The sequence below is a fragment of the Ylistrum balloti genome, unplaced genomic scaffold (assembly GCF_031769215.1).
Source record: "Ylistrum balloti isolate Yb309-2 unplaced genomic scaffold, AGI_CSIRO_Ybal_v1 Utg370152, whole genome shotgun sequence".
NCBI lineage: Eukaryota > Metazoa > Mollusca > Bivalvia > Pectinida > Pectinidae > Ylistrum > Ylistrum balloti.
The window spans coordinates 130,151-146,978 of record NW_026782152.1 but is presented as its reverse complement, the minus strand read 5'-3'; the positions used below and the strand labels follow the sequence as shown (position 1 = coordinate 146,978).

Sequence of the window (16,828 nt, the reverse complement as noted above, 5' to 3'; positions counted from 1 at the left end):
CAAAGTGATTGCGTGGACTTTAGAATAACTAAAATGCTTCTACATGTATAACGTAATATTCGTTGTTGATAACCTGACTAAGTTTCAGTACTAAGATCGTTTTAAGTAAACGACACGGATTTCGAAATTTAATATACATGTATGTGGGCTGCAAACCAGATAAATATACGTTATTACAAAGCGAACAATTAATTTCGTAAACATCTAAATATACAAATTAGATAGAGATAATTGTTAGGACGAACAGTATGTATTACAAAATAACAGCTTAAATACAAAACCAACAAAACGAATGGTCACATGACGCGATCGATAAAAAACGAAGAGTCACAAATGCAAAATGAACGAAAACAAAAATACATGTGTCTATATACGATTTATTTACAAAAAAAAAAAAAAAAAACAAAAAAACAAAAAAACAAAAAAAACAAAAACAAACAAACAAACTTTTCCTCTTATTAAATTACAACCAAGCTCATAAATGGAATTAAGTAATTTACAACTTCAGCACATGGCGGACAGGTTACCCAAGTATTCCGCCAGGTAAACCCATGGCCTGACATTATTACGAATACTAACATAACAAATACACGCAAAGTGAGATCCGCGCTGAATGTTTTTACCCGCGGGTATCGCTTATAAAGTCAGTTGCTCTCTGATCATGTAGAGTTTGCAGGTACTTGCACCAAAAACCGATCTCACACCCCTGGCAAAGCTGTAACTAACATCTCCAGCCTGGAGAAGCCTGATCACCAATCCTAGTTTAGCTCCAAGGATTCCGACTTGGCCAGCATTAGTGGTTAGTTTACTATTAATTATACATATAATTAGACTATGCATATTCCTGTTACAAACTCCTAGGATACTACAATACCAAGTTAAAAATAGTCTACTAGTGAACCCCTATCAGTTATTGACAGGTCAGCACACAGCCTAATACTTTACAACACCAATACATATTATATATCAATACGATGTATGATTGTATGCTTGTAGCTGCCCGCCATGTCCAGCCACTCGGGACTGTCTTTACAGTTCTGCCATCCCCACACCTAGATGGCGTGCGAATTATGATAGGTGTGAAATCGTAAACGCTGTACCCGGCTCCGGCCCCAAAACCCGTTAAATGGTTATAATATCTCAAGAACGAAAAATCAAATAAATTTCAGTTTTTCTCTACATCTTATCGATAACATACGATGATATCAAATTTTTATTTATTCCAAGCAATAGCATCTAATCTTGCTTTTATCATGATCGCGGTGAGTTTGCTTACGAAGGACATCTTTCCCCAGTCACGTGACCGCCCGTGTCTGCCGATTTTGTTTTTAAGTCGTTTATTTTGCAATGCATACTGCTCGTCTTCTATAGTATTCAATATCTCAATTTTCTGTGATAAATTAAAAAAGTGAAATTTTTTTTCCATAAAAATGTTCCGAACTTCATGTTATGTAGTTTTCACGCCGTATTATACGACTTTAAGCTTTAAGCTATTGATAAAAAAGTGATTAAAAATACTGTTTAACCGACTTTATATCTGTCCCTTAGTGTTTTTTTTTCAAATAATGAGTAGGATCTTGTGTGTGACTTCAAAAAGTTTGTTTTAAAGATTGAAGACGAAAAACTTTCTAAAGTCAATGTTTAGTTATTTTCAACGCTGAACAGAAGACGGGAAAATGAAAGGTTGATTAGCTGTCGTCGGCAGTTGTCTATATAGTATTTTTTGCACGACGGATATTTCGTGTTATCTAAGACTACAGAAATATAACTTGTTTAGAATTTGTTTCTAATTTTATAGAAGAGCTGAAGTTTTCTCCTAGAATAATGTTAGATGGCGGTTCTATTCGTCTTTCAGATTTCATCTGTATAGTGATTCTCTATTTATTCGGGAAAACTCTGTGTCAGAGCATCGTCCCAAACCTCACAACAATGTTCTTATAATAAAGGAATGTATGACTGACATTTGCCTATTGATAATTATTACCAACTTAATATTGGAGTGAAAATTGTACTTTTTTGTACTTGTTCTGTTTCCTGCTAATATCAGATCCTAAGAATTAAGATTTTAAATTGAAAAATAATATGTATTTTTCTCGCGATTTTATTGTGTAATTGTTCGAGGTCATTACAATTGCATCCAATTAATTATTTTTTTTCCAAAAATATATGTTCTCGTAAAGTGATTAATAAATGTCAAAAATAAGTGAAAAAGTATTGAATGGAAGAAATATAGATATTTTGCAAATATTGAATTATTCCGGATATATTATACCAAAATGTCGATTGTTTAATATCTAACGAAGCTGTAACTTATCATTTCAGTCCAGTAAAACATAAAGTTTGAAAATACAATGTGATCGTTTCCCGGTTTTATGTATTAGTAATTGTTATTGATTTTTTACAAAATAATTTCACATTACTTTGTACTACTGTGTGTTTCCTAGGTAAAGTGTTTGAATTGTAAAGCTGCATCCACGCTGATAGAACACGTGTTTGGTTCAAGTGGAAATTAGTCATCAAAACTGATAAAACGAAAGATGGCGGACATGTCGGAGGCATCGGTAAGTTTAAAGAAACGATGGATAGGTAACCTTATTATACAGCATGGTTATCATGAAATGATCCTTTCGCTATTAAGAATTATCAACAGTTGTTTGTTACTAACTATTGCTGTGGTGTGAACTTCTTCGGTCGTTCCAAATTAAGAGGCAGTTAATCTTGATAAAGAGTTTGCGATCTGAAGAATCTTTTTTTGAGGAATCTAGAAGAGCTAGAGGGAATCAAATCACTATATATCGTCATTATCAAGTCATGTGATCAACGAAACCAACCAAACTTGCTGTTAAAGTGATAGCGAGGGATGGATTAATAAATAACGAAAGAAGTAGAGGATCGGGGACAACAATGTTTTAATTCAGTATAGAATTAACTTTTTTTTCATTTTTTTCCATATAAAACAACATTCTTTTCAGGATGACGAATACTCTTCACCACGTGAATTCAATGATGACAGAGAAAAAAGTTTTCTCCACAGAAAAATAAATGAATTAACAAAACAAGTGGAATGTTTGAAAGAAAACAATGATGAAGCACATAGATATATAAGTGAAATTTCTCCCATGATTTCTTCTTATGGAGAACTTGAAAAAGAATTGAAACGACAACAAATTCTAAACAAATACCTTGAAAACAGATTAGAAGTTGATGACGAGGCGTATGTAAAGCTATGGAAAGAAGTGTCTCCATCAAAAGATAATACGATAACAACAGACATGCCACAGGAAGAGGATGGAAATAAAGCCAGCTCTACCCTTTTGGACGACGGAACGGCATCAAAATCGAAAGGAAATTTATCTGATCAGCACAATCATGATGTTTTTGCTACAGGTAAAACAGATGTTGATAGGGGCACACTCAAATATAACGAAAGGTACTGAATAGTAAAAAAGGCTGTAAAATTGAAATGAATTTCGAAAGGTTCAAAGAATACACTTTATCACAAGGGAGTTCAGTTACACAACTCTAAAGTCTAGAAATAATATCACTGATCAATTAAGAATGTACTGCAGCATTCCTACATACGATATATCGGCACATGAACAAGCATTATGATGGTAAATATTTACCCAGACAAAAAATTAGTCAGAGATGGGTTCATTCTTGCTTAAGCATAAAAATAATTAATGAATAGATGAACAAAATACTAGTAGGACTAAGCGTTAAATTGCCATTCATGCATTGGTAACAGTACATATTGTTTTGATGTTTTGACACGGATTAAAGGTACGAAGGAAATAGATATCCAAGCACTAGATGCAAATGAGGCGAAGACATTTCTACGAATGGAATTGAAGATCAACGATAAATTAAAGAGAAGACTTGCGACAGTTAGAGAAGAGAAACAAGCTTTGAGTGACAACATGAGTCGAGAGATAACAAAACGGGACAACATAATATGTAATATGAAAATTTACTTGTATACTTATTACTTAACATTAATTTGTTGCATTATTCTAACAATGGTCGTCATGTTTTATAACCTCTGTAGAACAAAAGCGGCACCACTGGCCCTAAACGATTTACATATTGTATAATATCATTATCTTGACTAATTATGATATGCGTTACTTTGAAACATTGGACTTATATTTTAAACATGTTTTGTGTTTGTGCTTTCAAGACAACACGGCTTTCAATGTATTCTTTTCTTTTCGAATATGCCTGATATATATTTCTAAAATACCCTCTTTTCCGATTCTTTATGAAGGTCGAAAATGTTTCTGTAAAGTGACTTAATGCAAAGATTAATGAAATACCAATGTTTTGAAAATTGATTGAAATGTCTGAATCAATTTGGAATAGTAAGTGTCATCGCCCTTGTATATGTAACTAATACAATGACAATAAGAACCGATATTACAACAAAGACAGAAACCTTTTAACACCGAAAAGAAAGATTTCGGCCGTTATGTCAGTGATGTTATGACTGAATCAAGACATTACAACCAGGATATGTTTCTTCGCACAATGGGATTGATTAAGATTGTATACAACTGCAATATGTGATTGCGTACGTACTGTTTCAAGAATTCCATATTTGTCAAAATCTCTGACGACAACTATACAATAAGGTCTACGGCTCTTAGAAAATTTTGGCGTGAGGGTAATGGGAAATGGGCAAATATTATCTGTTAAGAAATTATTTCTAAATTAAGCCTTGTTGAGCGAAAACATAAAACACGTGTTTCGTTGTTTTGAGAACAGGTAGAGTAGAACAAAATCTGAGGTTGGTAACAGAACAAAAAGCCCAGCTCGAACAGAATTTGGATATAGCAAACGGTAAGAAAATTGTCTTGCACCTTTCCTAAAAGATGATTGTGAACGTATAGGTAGGTTAGTGATTTAAGGAAATATTCCCTAAATAATCGTTTGGCACTTCTATAAGTGACCATCGTAGTCGATGTTATCAGGAAGTTTCTGTTGACAGGGAACGAAAATTTCACTAGATAATATAAAAGTAATATCGTTATATACGTAATTAGAGAGTTTTCATCATGATATTCGAATACTCAGTGATCAAAATTAAATTTCGGGACCTTCAATTTACGTATTTTATCAAATCAAATCACAAACATACATCACGTTGTAAACGAAATCTTCAGCTGACATATTGTCCTAAATATTTGCATTCCTTCATGTGCATATTCTTTTCTTCCCATCATATTGAATACCGGAGGGAATAATTCACATGCGGGTAAATATACACTAGCATTCATTAATATCAATTGCTACACAACATCAATGTTCGAGATCATAGTATTTGCCTTAGAATTATGATCTAAATGAATGGTTCTTTAACCAGTCATTGCTTCTATGATAAAAATCGGTCCCATAACATGATGAACCTTTGATATCACACAAAGGTAATAATGACGTGCTTCAGTTTTTATTCAAGGCACTCTTATTCCAAAATTTAAAAGAAATCCGCACTTTTACACTTAAACAGCTCCCTTTATTGTAATAAAATTGGCCTATGTGTAGAAATTGGATTAAATTTGAAATTTGTTGAAGATCTGTATGATTTACCAGAAATTATAAAACGGAGCGATGGAACTTGTAATAAATATTATTTTATATTGCAACCACAGCCAGACTGGCTGAAAAAGGATTGACCACCCCGACTACGTCAGAGAATGTCCAGCAGGAAGTCAACGCATTACTGATAAAACTAGGTAATGATACGTTTTAAAATCAATTCCATTGAAAAGGGTTCTTTTCAGTATTCTGTATATAATTATTTGGGATATAAAACGCAATATATAGAATATGAATAACAGGTTTTACAATATATAAAAAAGATTAAGAATATCAATAACAAAATTTAGAATATCAAACACTAGGATTCAACATAAATCACAAAATGTTATAATATTTGGTCACTTTATACGCCTCATGTATTCTAACTTCGTCTTTTATTTAATACCTAGAAATATCTGACTAACATTTTTGAAAGGGTTTTGTGATTGTGTTGACAAAAACTGATGAAAATGGACTTTTTTCTAATGTACTGTCCACACCATCACAAGACATTTAGTTTGGGCTAAGGTTAAGGTTGAGGTAGGCATGAAAAACAATTTTATTAAGTCGAAACCGTTGTCTCAACAACCATTGTGGCAATTATCATGAGCACATAGTGGGGTTAAACTCATAGCGGGGAACTTCTTACAAAAATTTAAGGGAAATATAGGAACACGTTTTCCAAAATCACAAACTCATTAGTTGCATTCCATATCATGTATGGCTTTTAAACAGTGATATGAGTAGGGGGAAAGAGGTCAAATGATTTTATTTCATCCAGCAGATAGCCACAATGAAACTTATTTATTTTGTAATATCTAAAATGTTCTGTAATGACAATATAATAGAAGTACATGTACATAATGTTATTTTGAAAACGCAGGTAAAACCGAAGAAAACATGAGGATGATGGCAGCACAAAAAGGGCAGCTCGAAAAGGATTTTGAAAGAGCAAAATGTAAGCATTATGTTACTAACCTGTTGGAAAGATGATCGTGGACGATGTATTCCGGATATTCAATTAAGGAAATATCTTTATGTATACTCAACATACATAATATAAAAAGAATAGTATAAACTGACAGTTACCATCATAAAGTTTATTAGAAATTATAGGAAATATAGGAAACTATTATCAAAATACATTATGTTTATATCTATTTATAAGTATTATAAAAGATAAAGTATTTATACAATTCTCACGCTTAATGTATAGGTGGAGGTTTTGTATAACAACGCCGAACAACGATAGGGAACAATGTACAGGAAAATAGTTCTACATGTGTCACCACATAACATTAGCTATACATATAGCTTGCAGAAATCGAAAGACATATCTTCATAGTGAGCTTTTCATTGCTTTCGGAATGGTCAATTCCTTCGATTCAAACCATGGTTCTTATTCGAGAACATTGTTTTTCTGAATGGAAAATTGGTTTCCATCAAAAATGGTGATTGATGTTCCAATGTGTTGTAAAAATAAATTACATACTTAAGGTTGCATGACATATACCGACATTACCACATGAAGGTATACAGATAATAGCAAATGGTTTCTGTAAAAAACATTGTTAATGACTCATTTCCTCAAATTTATTCTTTTTCGAATCTACATAATGTGAGTGTACATTTACCAGTAAATATTTTTATAGCCCGAGGATATCTTGTTATCACCTGGGTGTAGATAATTAGTTTAACAATACAAATTCAGACGAATGGGATTCCATGGAGAAGAAGATGAACGAAGATAAAGAGGAGCTCAAATCGAAAGTCGACAGGATGACATTGGCTCTCCATGAGAAAGTAGAAAGTTTACAACAACAAATTGACGTTTGCATAAGAGATCGAGGTAATCGAGGATTTCATTTATTAATCTCGACTTGTTTTAACTGTAAGGACGCCGAGAGGCTCAGTGGTAATTTCACTCGTATTGCATCCAGTCGATCAAACATGAAAGGAAAACATGGGGTCACCGACCCGACCACATGGGTTTCCAGGTTACCTTTCAAGGTCATACCATTTGCGTGCTCCAATCCTGTCAAACAATAATAATTTGTATCAGCTTAAATAATTAAAACACTTAAGAAAAAACTCATTGATAATTATCGCATCATTATCAATAGAATTATGCAGATCCCCGTATTCTGGTTTACTAAATCACAATGAAATTTTATTCCATTCCAAGAGTGCAAAGACATGTCAATTAATCGTGTGATAAAAAGATATATACAAGCACCGATGAAAATTCCAATGTATAAAAAACACTAACTGCTATTCTAGAATCATTCACAGCAACAAAAGTGCCTCCTTATATTCCAGTCGATAAGTCAATTAACATGTTGGTTAAATAAAATGAAATATTATTTGTAATATATCGTAGCCAACCAAGTGTTCATATTCGACTGCAGTACTCCGAAGGGGAACGATTTTTTGAGAAAATGAAGAGGTGGTATTCCAAATATATATGAACATTCTGTGATTTGATTTTCATGTTTCGTTTTATATTAACGATATTATGTTTGATTTCCTGCAGAACGAAAAAATGCTGAATGTAATCAAAAGCAGATCGCCCTTGAAGAGCTGAAAAAACAGCTCGAGGAGAAGGAACAAATCCAAGGTATTGTTAATCTCGATTTGAAGATATAGGTGTCAGATTTCAATCGTATCTTGAATGCAATTTTATCTGACGAATGTATTTGCAGGCAGTGGTCGTTCATAGAAAGTATGGATACAGATCGAAGAACAGGATTAAGATTTTTTTATTCGTAGTGATATTCTCATTGTTTTCTTTGTCTTTTTCGATCATGACAGTAACAAGAGATGAAGAGAATCAAGCCATGGTTTTAAAAATCGAAAATTTGCGCAAAGAACAATACCTCGTCAAAGGTATGTATGAGTAAATACGTGTGCCAACTGATCCCCTGTCTAAGGTTTACGACTATATTGATTTATAATAGATTCTACCTCGACTTTGAATATTTACTTCATAACGACGTGTCACCCGTGCAAGATCTTTTTGTCTTTACTTGACGGAACGGTAAGACTGATATATTGGATGACAATCTGACTGGTGATTAATTTACAATCTACTTACTGCCTATTTTTAAGTGAAGTCATTGCCTATCCTACCTAGTAATTAATTATTATCTTAATGTCTAGTGGCTGTATATCCCACCATTGGCCAGCAATCAATTTACAATCTGGTCATCGGTTATCTTTATTGTATAGAAATCATATGCCACTAGTACAAGTTTCAGTTTGTTGCTGGACGTTGGCAAAATGAGAAATGAAAATGAAGAAATAACTTAGTTGAAGAACACACAAAATGCCATTCCTTATTAAATATTCAATATTGTTACTTCTATTTGTTATTATCATTGTTAATTATGTTTTGGTTTTTTACCTATATTCCTTTTCCATTGAGGACTTCGGACAAGGTAACTGAAGTCTTTAAATTCTCCGCTTTCTCTAGACTCGCTTTTGCGCAATGATCCTTCTCTCTCGTCCTTTGAACATTTGTAGGATCTTTTCTTACCTAACATTGATGAAAAATTGGCGTGGTCCTTTAGATTCCTAATATTTCTGAATATTTTTCTTTTGATTTTGTAAATATCTAACGCAACTATAATTGGTCTTTTCTGTGACTCCTTGTTATTTTAATACATTTTTTTAACGGTCGCAGCATGCACCAATGATCTCTTTTGGTTTTTGAGAACCTAGATTCGTTATTTTTCCCAATTGCATGTAGTTCAGAGATGCCGAGCAAAAGTGAATTGTTTTCTTTTGACCTCTTTCGATTTTGTATAGAGATTTCTATTGAGAATGCGTTTTATGATGCTCCTTACTTCATTGTCTCGTTACGGCGAGAAGTCTCTCTCCTTGTCGGGCTTCAAATGACATTTCTCTACACTGTCAGTGAGGATGTGTTTTTTTCTAGTGTAAATTGATATGGGCTAGAAGAATCATCTCGGAGTTAATCAGAATGTCACATGTTTGTTCCTGAAGATACAGACACAAAATTCAAATATTTTTTCCTCTTCATCATTTATTGCCGAGATCATTAGAAGTGGCAAGTTTCTGTTTTAATTGTTAGAGTAGCTTTAGTTACCACTAATCCTGAGCTTCTTCAGGGTTATGTTTCTTCGTTATCAGGCATTTTTTCCTTGACAAATACACGAAATCATATATATTTATTAATATATTAACATTAGTATTTAGCGCTTAAACAGAAAGCTGAAAATAAAATAAAATAAGAAAATGAAAATATGTCTGCTTAGTCATAACACCAACTCAAATTCAACAAAACGAGGGCAAATCAGAACAAGGTGTACAAAATCGGAACCGGCAGGAAAACTGACAACGAAAACATATCTGTATTAATTGAGTGACGTCACAATATCCCCAGGTACTGTACATTCATTACAGCTTAAGCTCAAACTGTCCCTGTTGATATATACAGTAAATATAGTTATTTTCGAAGAATTGGATTTTTTATCATTTACAAAAAGACTATATTGAGATCAAAATTAACCAACCTTAGTCTCGTGATATTCATGAAAAAAATGTTATTGCTTCGGGTAAAACTGCGAAAATTAGAACCATACAAAAAATATCTGATAAGGTTTTAAGGGTGTTATTAGTAACCGGTTTAAATCTCAATGTTTACCGACCGAGGTCATGTATTGTATTATGGGTGTAATTAGTAACTTCCGGTTTGAATCTCAAGGTTAACTGACCGAGTTCATGTATTACCAAGTGAAAATATACAGTTCATGTTTATCAAATGACTTTCAGAAATTTTTGGGCGTGTATGGACACTATTTAGAAATTTATCGTTACTTCATCGGAATAGAAATTTACGACAACGTCATGATCAACACCCTGTTGTTGATATATTGCGGCGTCAGCACGCAATAACGCGTGCAAACTACATGTATAAACGTTGGTACTATCATCGTTTGTCAAAATATGCTCGTTCTATGATCAGTGTACAAGAATATATAGACATATGAGGCTATTATTTATGCTATAAACAAATATGCAAGTATGCTATTTTCTATCGCCGACACAAAACTTAATTATGTTGTGGTCACTTCACAAAAATAAACAACACGTCATAAGTCCATAAAATACGTCATAAATTGTCCACAAATATACCAGTCATCAATTATGCATAAAATACGTTTAGCACACAAAAAAGTACACTACATCGCTGTAAGGACACAAAATAGTATACAGCCTAAACGCAAATCGTGAAATAAGATACAACATCGCAACTGAAGTTATACCGGTGTCACCACTGAACAACAAAGGGGTACAAAAACGAGGAAAATGACATTTTACACATCAAAATCGTACATTTACATTAAAAAATGACAAATATATATAGGTCTAGTCCATGATCAACGTACACACGTCTCCGTTGTCTAATCAATTTCACGAAATTCCTAGCTGCTGTTCTTATTCTTTTCTTTGGTAGTCGAAAATGATGATGAGCTTTGTGTCAGCGAGTTGAAAAATGAGGCGCATGAAAAAGAGGAAGAAAACATCCAAGGTAATTTTTAAATGAGCCAACATATGAAGGTACTTCATCATTAATTTAAGTGTTAACAACATGAATATCCAGCTGTAGATTAACACATGATTTTTAACTATTCTATTGATAGATACATCTGATGAAGAACTTCAAGCATTGCAACTGGAAAATAATGTTTTGAAATCGGCGCTGCAAACCTTATTGCATGATGAGAAGCAGGAACAGACTGGCACATGTAATGAATTACAGTTGTGTACATCCTCCAAGAACCATTTATGAATCGTTAATATTAAACGTTTAAAGTAAAGTAATATTCCTCTCCGTTTCATTAACCTATTTTATGAGTTCTAATATCAAATAGTTTACAAAATAGAATAAATGGGCACAGATAATTCATATACACCTCGAGAAAAAACTTTACCTGAAATTTCATATGAAATGGACACTATCAAAACCGGCTGTACTTCATTGTAACACTTCTTGAACAAGTCCGGCTTCTTTGCACTCTCCCTTTAAAAGTTTTTACATGAAAAATAACATAATCAATTTTTGCTGAAAAATAGTATCCTCTCGGCATTTTTGTATTGTGGCGATACAATAAATTCTTCTTAAACGGTTTCTGCCGGAAGTAGATATCAACAGAACATGAAATACATGTTAATAAAAAGATTATCCAAGCATTTGTGAATGTTTGAAGACTGACGTATCACTTCTGTGCAAGGTATAAAGATATGATAGGCATTCTATGTATGGTGTGGTTTACCACAGTCGTGAAATGTAGCAGATACAATTTATCTTCCTCATCGAGGAACCTCTTTTATCCTCCACAGTGTTCTGGGATATATTTAGACTTACATTTGTCCATAGTACTCGATATTTAACAAAGTAGAATGCATGGGTAACTTTAAATTATGTCGTAATTGCCGTAACAATTATGTAGTCTGGTAAAACAGTCGTCAGTCTACAAAACCTAATCAAGTAGAGTTGACTTACTTTTCTATTGCACGTGCTAAAATATCACTAAGCTCGTAATTTATTCATTGGTTAAGGATGTACTAGTCTGACGTTTCACCGGAAGTAAGACATAGTTCAATATAAAATGTATTTCAACATAATATCTTGGACGTGTTGGATTTTGTTATCTAGAGTTGTACTCAACTTAAAAAACTTTAAAAGAGCGATTTGTATGACGTTTTGAAGACAGTTCTCTTGTGGTCTATTTTCAACGGCATAGTTGACGGCGTGTTTAAGTTATTAGCGTCAATAATTTCAACGTTGTCAAGGTACTTCTCTTGAGTTTACTCTGGAAGTTTAAGGTAGATTTCAACCTTTTTTGGCATGAATTATCACCACAAATCAGATTTCTATTTCGTGAACTCCGACTTGGTGAACTACTCTCCCGGAGTTTTAGGACACGAAAACAAATATATCAGCTGGATTTTTGATTCTTGAAAATTTTAAAACATTTAAGTACAGATACCGCCTATCTTTTAATCATGAAATGTATCCTCGAAAATTTCTCTCTCCAAACAGATTTCTGGGAAAAAATTAAAACCAGATATTCAAAGAAGGAATTTAAGCCTTTTTGAAGTTTATTTTTTTTGTTGTTGTACAGTTTAAAGCTTGTTAAATCAATTGAAACTTTATTAAGAAGCATTATTTAGCATTACATTATTTTGTTCTTTATATCCAAGTATCATGCCCATACTTTGTAATGAAACAAGAACAGTTATTTTAAAAAAAAGTTTTCAGTGAAAAGAAAGTAATGTGATAAAATCAATTATTTTCTGTTACACATATAAAAGTACATGTATTCTGATGCCTATACCGGAAAAGGCAGTGCGACAACATGTTGATTTTTTGCTGTTAATACAATTTCTACGATCTATTCCTTAAAAAAAGATGAATACTAGATTCATTTTTGTTTCTCAAAGGACTACATCCTTTATCTACATGTATATTAAGATAACGTGCGTTACCGAACATTCGCAAAATACAGTTTTCAATCGCTGTTTGTGTTAAACGTAAACGTCGGCTGAGACATATTCCAACTAATTTCCGTATATCTAAGGCACAACTATGCATGTATGTAAACTTCAAGCAATATACTGTACACGTATGCTGATCACCAAGGTCATTATTATCCAAACTGATTATTTTTACAGATAATCTAATCGAAACGCACCCAAGCTTGGCTCCATTGACAGCTCAACCTGCAAAACGAAAGAAAATAATAGGTAAACTATCCATAATATAAGGCAATTATGTCAGTTGTTAAGAAAGAATATGATTATATTTGTTCTAAATGATAGTATGCTAAAGACATTATGACTGATATTTGTGAGAGAATATTAGATAAAATTGGAACCACTATTTAATTTCTATACTAACAAGTCCAGCGTGATGTAAATACATGTCTGGTACGTCAGCATGTTCTGTGATTATAAAGTTGTAGGAATACGTAGCGTGCGCAGTGGAATGGGCAAAACCATGACTGACAATGTAATCCAGGGGCTTCAGCAACTCCTACGGGACAGAATGATCCGGGAAAGAATAGATATTTACACCAGACCATGTCAAACCTTGGAGGATATTACGGATGGTCCTCTCTTCGTTCTTTGTTTGGCAAAAACAATCATTGGAACAAAAGTGAAGGCATTAGAAGGGATTCCAGGTAGTGTTTTAAAACATCAGTGTGTATAATTAATTGAATTATAATTAATTAGACATTGTTAGTAGAACCGATTAATGTCTGCATTTAAAAAAATAAAAAGCTAACTGTTATCTTTTCTAAGAAGGAGTGCCTCCTTCTCCTTTGCAGTATTTCTGTGTAAACTTGATCATCATTGCTGTTTCTTACACCAATAATAGAACATCTTCAGATGATTTCATTGGTGCTGACATACATTCTAAATACAATTTCTTACCAATCTTTTATAAATTTTGAATATCTGAAAGAACATATTGTATATTATAATTTTCTGAAATACTAACACTTTTTTTGATAATATATATTTCTATATATCATGCAATTCAAATTTGTTTTAGTGAACAAAAATACCGTGTTGATCATCATTCACATGACTGATAATGAGGAATCCTTGTCGCTGGCGACTATTGGCGTCCGTTCTTACGCGAGCGAGTTACATCAGCTTGGAGGGACCATGGACATGGTATTTAACAGCGGAAGTAGATTTTCCGATTGTGATGACAACACTACCGCAGTGGAAAGAATGGCGATATTCTTTAAAAAACTTTGATTAATATTGATGAATATTTGATAAACACGATCATGTTCGTATGTTACATACACTATTTATGTATACAAAAATGAAAATACTGTATTTAGTTTTAGAAGCATTTATGCACTTCGCGCAACCAAGTTGAACCCCGCATTTCTCGTTGTGATAACGGACATATGATCTATGATATAACCATTTCTTCGGTATTGATATTCTGTAAAAGATACGCATATTTTTGTTTCAAAAACATACATGTGTTCAATAATGTTAAAAATTATTACCGTAACCTAGGAAACGTCCCCTACTTCATTGCAGCTAGAGGTAAAAGCGTAAATCTAGAGAGAGAGAGTTCGTTCAGATTTTTTCACCAGTCTTAAAGAAATGTAACGTCCACCAGGAAGTATACATTAAAAAAAACAAATCATTAATATCAAAAGTTTCACCAATGACTATTTGATACAGTTGGTAAGGAACATACTCCTCAAATAACAAAACTGCATAATACTTCGCTTATTTATCCCCCTTTTATCATTCAGTAACAACTAGAGCTGAACTCTGAGGGTAAGTTAGGAAAATCTTCTATAAAATATTTGTGGATAGGTCGAAAATTCAGAATATTTGGAAAATAGTACTTTTTTCTAATATCTTCGATTTTTACATGTAAGCGGATTGAATTAATAAAGATATAAGAAAACTGATTTTTGTTGCTGTTATATATTCTATAGGAAGGAATTCAAAATGTATTTTGTATATATCATTTACTTTCGGGAAATTTGACCAATGCCAACAAAGACAATGATATACCACAACAATGTTATTTCAAAATTATATTCTTTGAAAATAGGCAAAGCATGAACAAACGCAATATTATTACAAAGACCCATGAAAAGAAATGTTGACATACATGTGTTAACAGTACAAATATGTATATATTTTCACAGTATACATATTCATACTTGTTTATCTTTAGCATATTATGTCTGCGCTCTGAATTTTAAATGGTAAAAGTCATATTCGATTGTTATTTATTTTAAGAGGGGTACTTTTCTAGGGGAAATAAAAGCTGATATACTTGTTACACTGTTCATTTCTCAGACATCCAATGTAAGGAAATATCAGTTTAAATTAAAAAAAAAACACTTATAAAACAGTTAATGCATTAACTGGTGCTGACAAACTTTACAAATTTAGGCTACATAGAACTTTTCCACGGCCCAGTCATGTATAGGTAGGATCTATACAATACTATCATTACTGAACACCGATTAAAGGTAGAGAAGGACGTCAACCAAATTTTGGTTTGGGAGCAAAATTCAAATCTGGTTGATGGGCTACTTCTTGTGACAACTGACTGCATGACTATCAAAGCTGTCCAGGTCTTAACACCTGTCACATCTGATCACATTGTGAACTTCTAGAAGGTATATCTTTGAATATAGCATTAATTTATCGGCGTTTCGCTCTTTGTTTCATTATTGCTCTTCTGTGACACCTGGTATTATTCTCATTGTACTCTTTCAGAAGTCTCCATGCAAATTTTTCGTTTGTTTTTATTTTGCCATAGTTGCCTCGAATTGGTGTTTGAATGAAGATTCTGTTAACAAGCCGGTATCATAAATCAATGGTCAGTGACGGGTACTGTGGTTCATCATCACATTTCAAAATATACATAGGAAACATCTCAATGTCAAATTTATTCGGAAAGACAGAATGTAGACGGTTCAGTATTGTAACTTTGTTTTAATTAAAACGAACAACTAAAATGAACAATTAACGAAAAATGATACATCTTTTCAAGCTTGTTTGCAAAGTTTACAAAAAAACGTGCACCTAACAGTACACCACAAATATTTATATTCAACATTTCTGTATCTAGTAACAGTATAATCATATCACAAAACTGACTAGGGTACAATGAACACATTATTAATTTGCTTTGTTTTGTAGTAAATTGCCTGCATACCAGAAATGGCAGCATGGACTGTTAAAAAAAGGGAAAAAAAGCAAAAAACTGGAACAAATTATAAAAAATGCGTTATACTTCATTCCTGGTTGTTAACCCAAACATTGGCAAGAAAACAAATTAAAATTGAAATGAAAATCAATTTTCATCGTTTCATATAGCTATCAATTCGTGAATGAAGCGCCTACAAAATCACCTAAGTTACAAATTTTATCAGCAAAAACATAATGATCTCTGGAGGACATATGATAGGCAGTAGAGAGTATATTGTTGTAGGTAACCTTGATCACCTAGAGGATATTGGTACTAGAGAGTAATGTTGTAGGTAACCTTGATCACCTAGAGGATATTGGTACAAGAGAGTGTAATATTGTAGGTAACCTTGATCACCTAAAGGATATTGGTACAAGAGAGTGTAATGTTGTAGGTAACCTTGATCACCTAGAGGATATTGGTACTAGAGAGTATATTGTTGTAGGTAACCTTGATCACCTAGAGGATATTGGTACT

General features: G+C 33.0%; 1 protein-coding gene across 1 annotated transcript; it reads left to right on the top strand.

Moving 5' to 3' along the window:
* Positions 1-2,537: 2,537 nt before the first annotated feature.
* Positions 2,538-14,373, top strand: LOC132550830 (putative uncharacterized protein DDB_G0287113). Its single transcript, XM_060214923.1, has 14 exons — positions 2,538-2,561; positions 2,973-3,387; positions 3,784-3,957; positions 4,765-4,839; positions 5,649-5,732; positions 6,461-6,535; positions 7,289-7,426; positions 8,111-8,194; positions 8,389-8,463; positions 11,057-11,131; positions 11,244-11,342; positions 13,279-13,350; positions 13,563-13,787; positions 14,162-14,373. Exons 1-14 carry the CDS (start codon positions 2,538-2,540, stop codon positions 14,371-14,373), a joined length of 1,827 nt encoding a protein of 608 aa, XP_060070906.1.
* Positions 14,374-16,828: the final 2,455 nt, after the last annotated feature.

Coding starts and splice junctions, on each gene's coding strand:
- LOC132550830 (XM_060214923.1), top strand. CDS start 2,538: ATGGCGGACATGTCGGAGGCATCG. Junction 2,562..2,972: donor CGGACATGTCGGAGGCATCG/GTAAGTTTAAAG, acceptor CATTCTTTTCAG/GATGACGAATACTCTTCACC. Junction 4,840..5,648: donor GAATTTGGATATAGCAAACG/GTAAGAAAATTG, acceptor TTGCAACCACAG/CCAGACTGGCTGAAAAAGGA.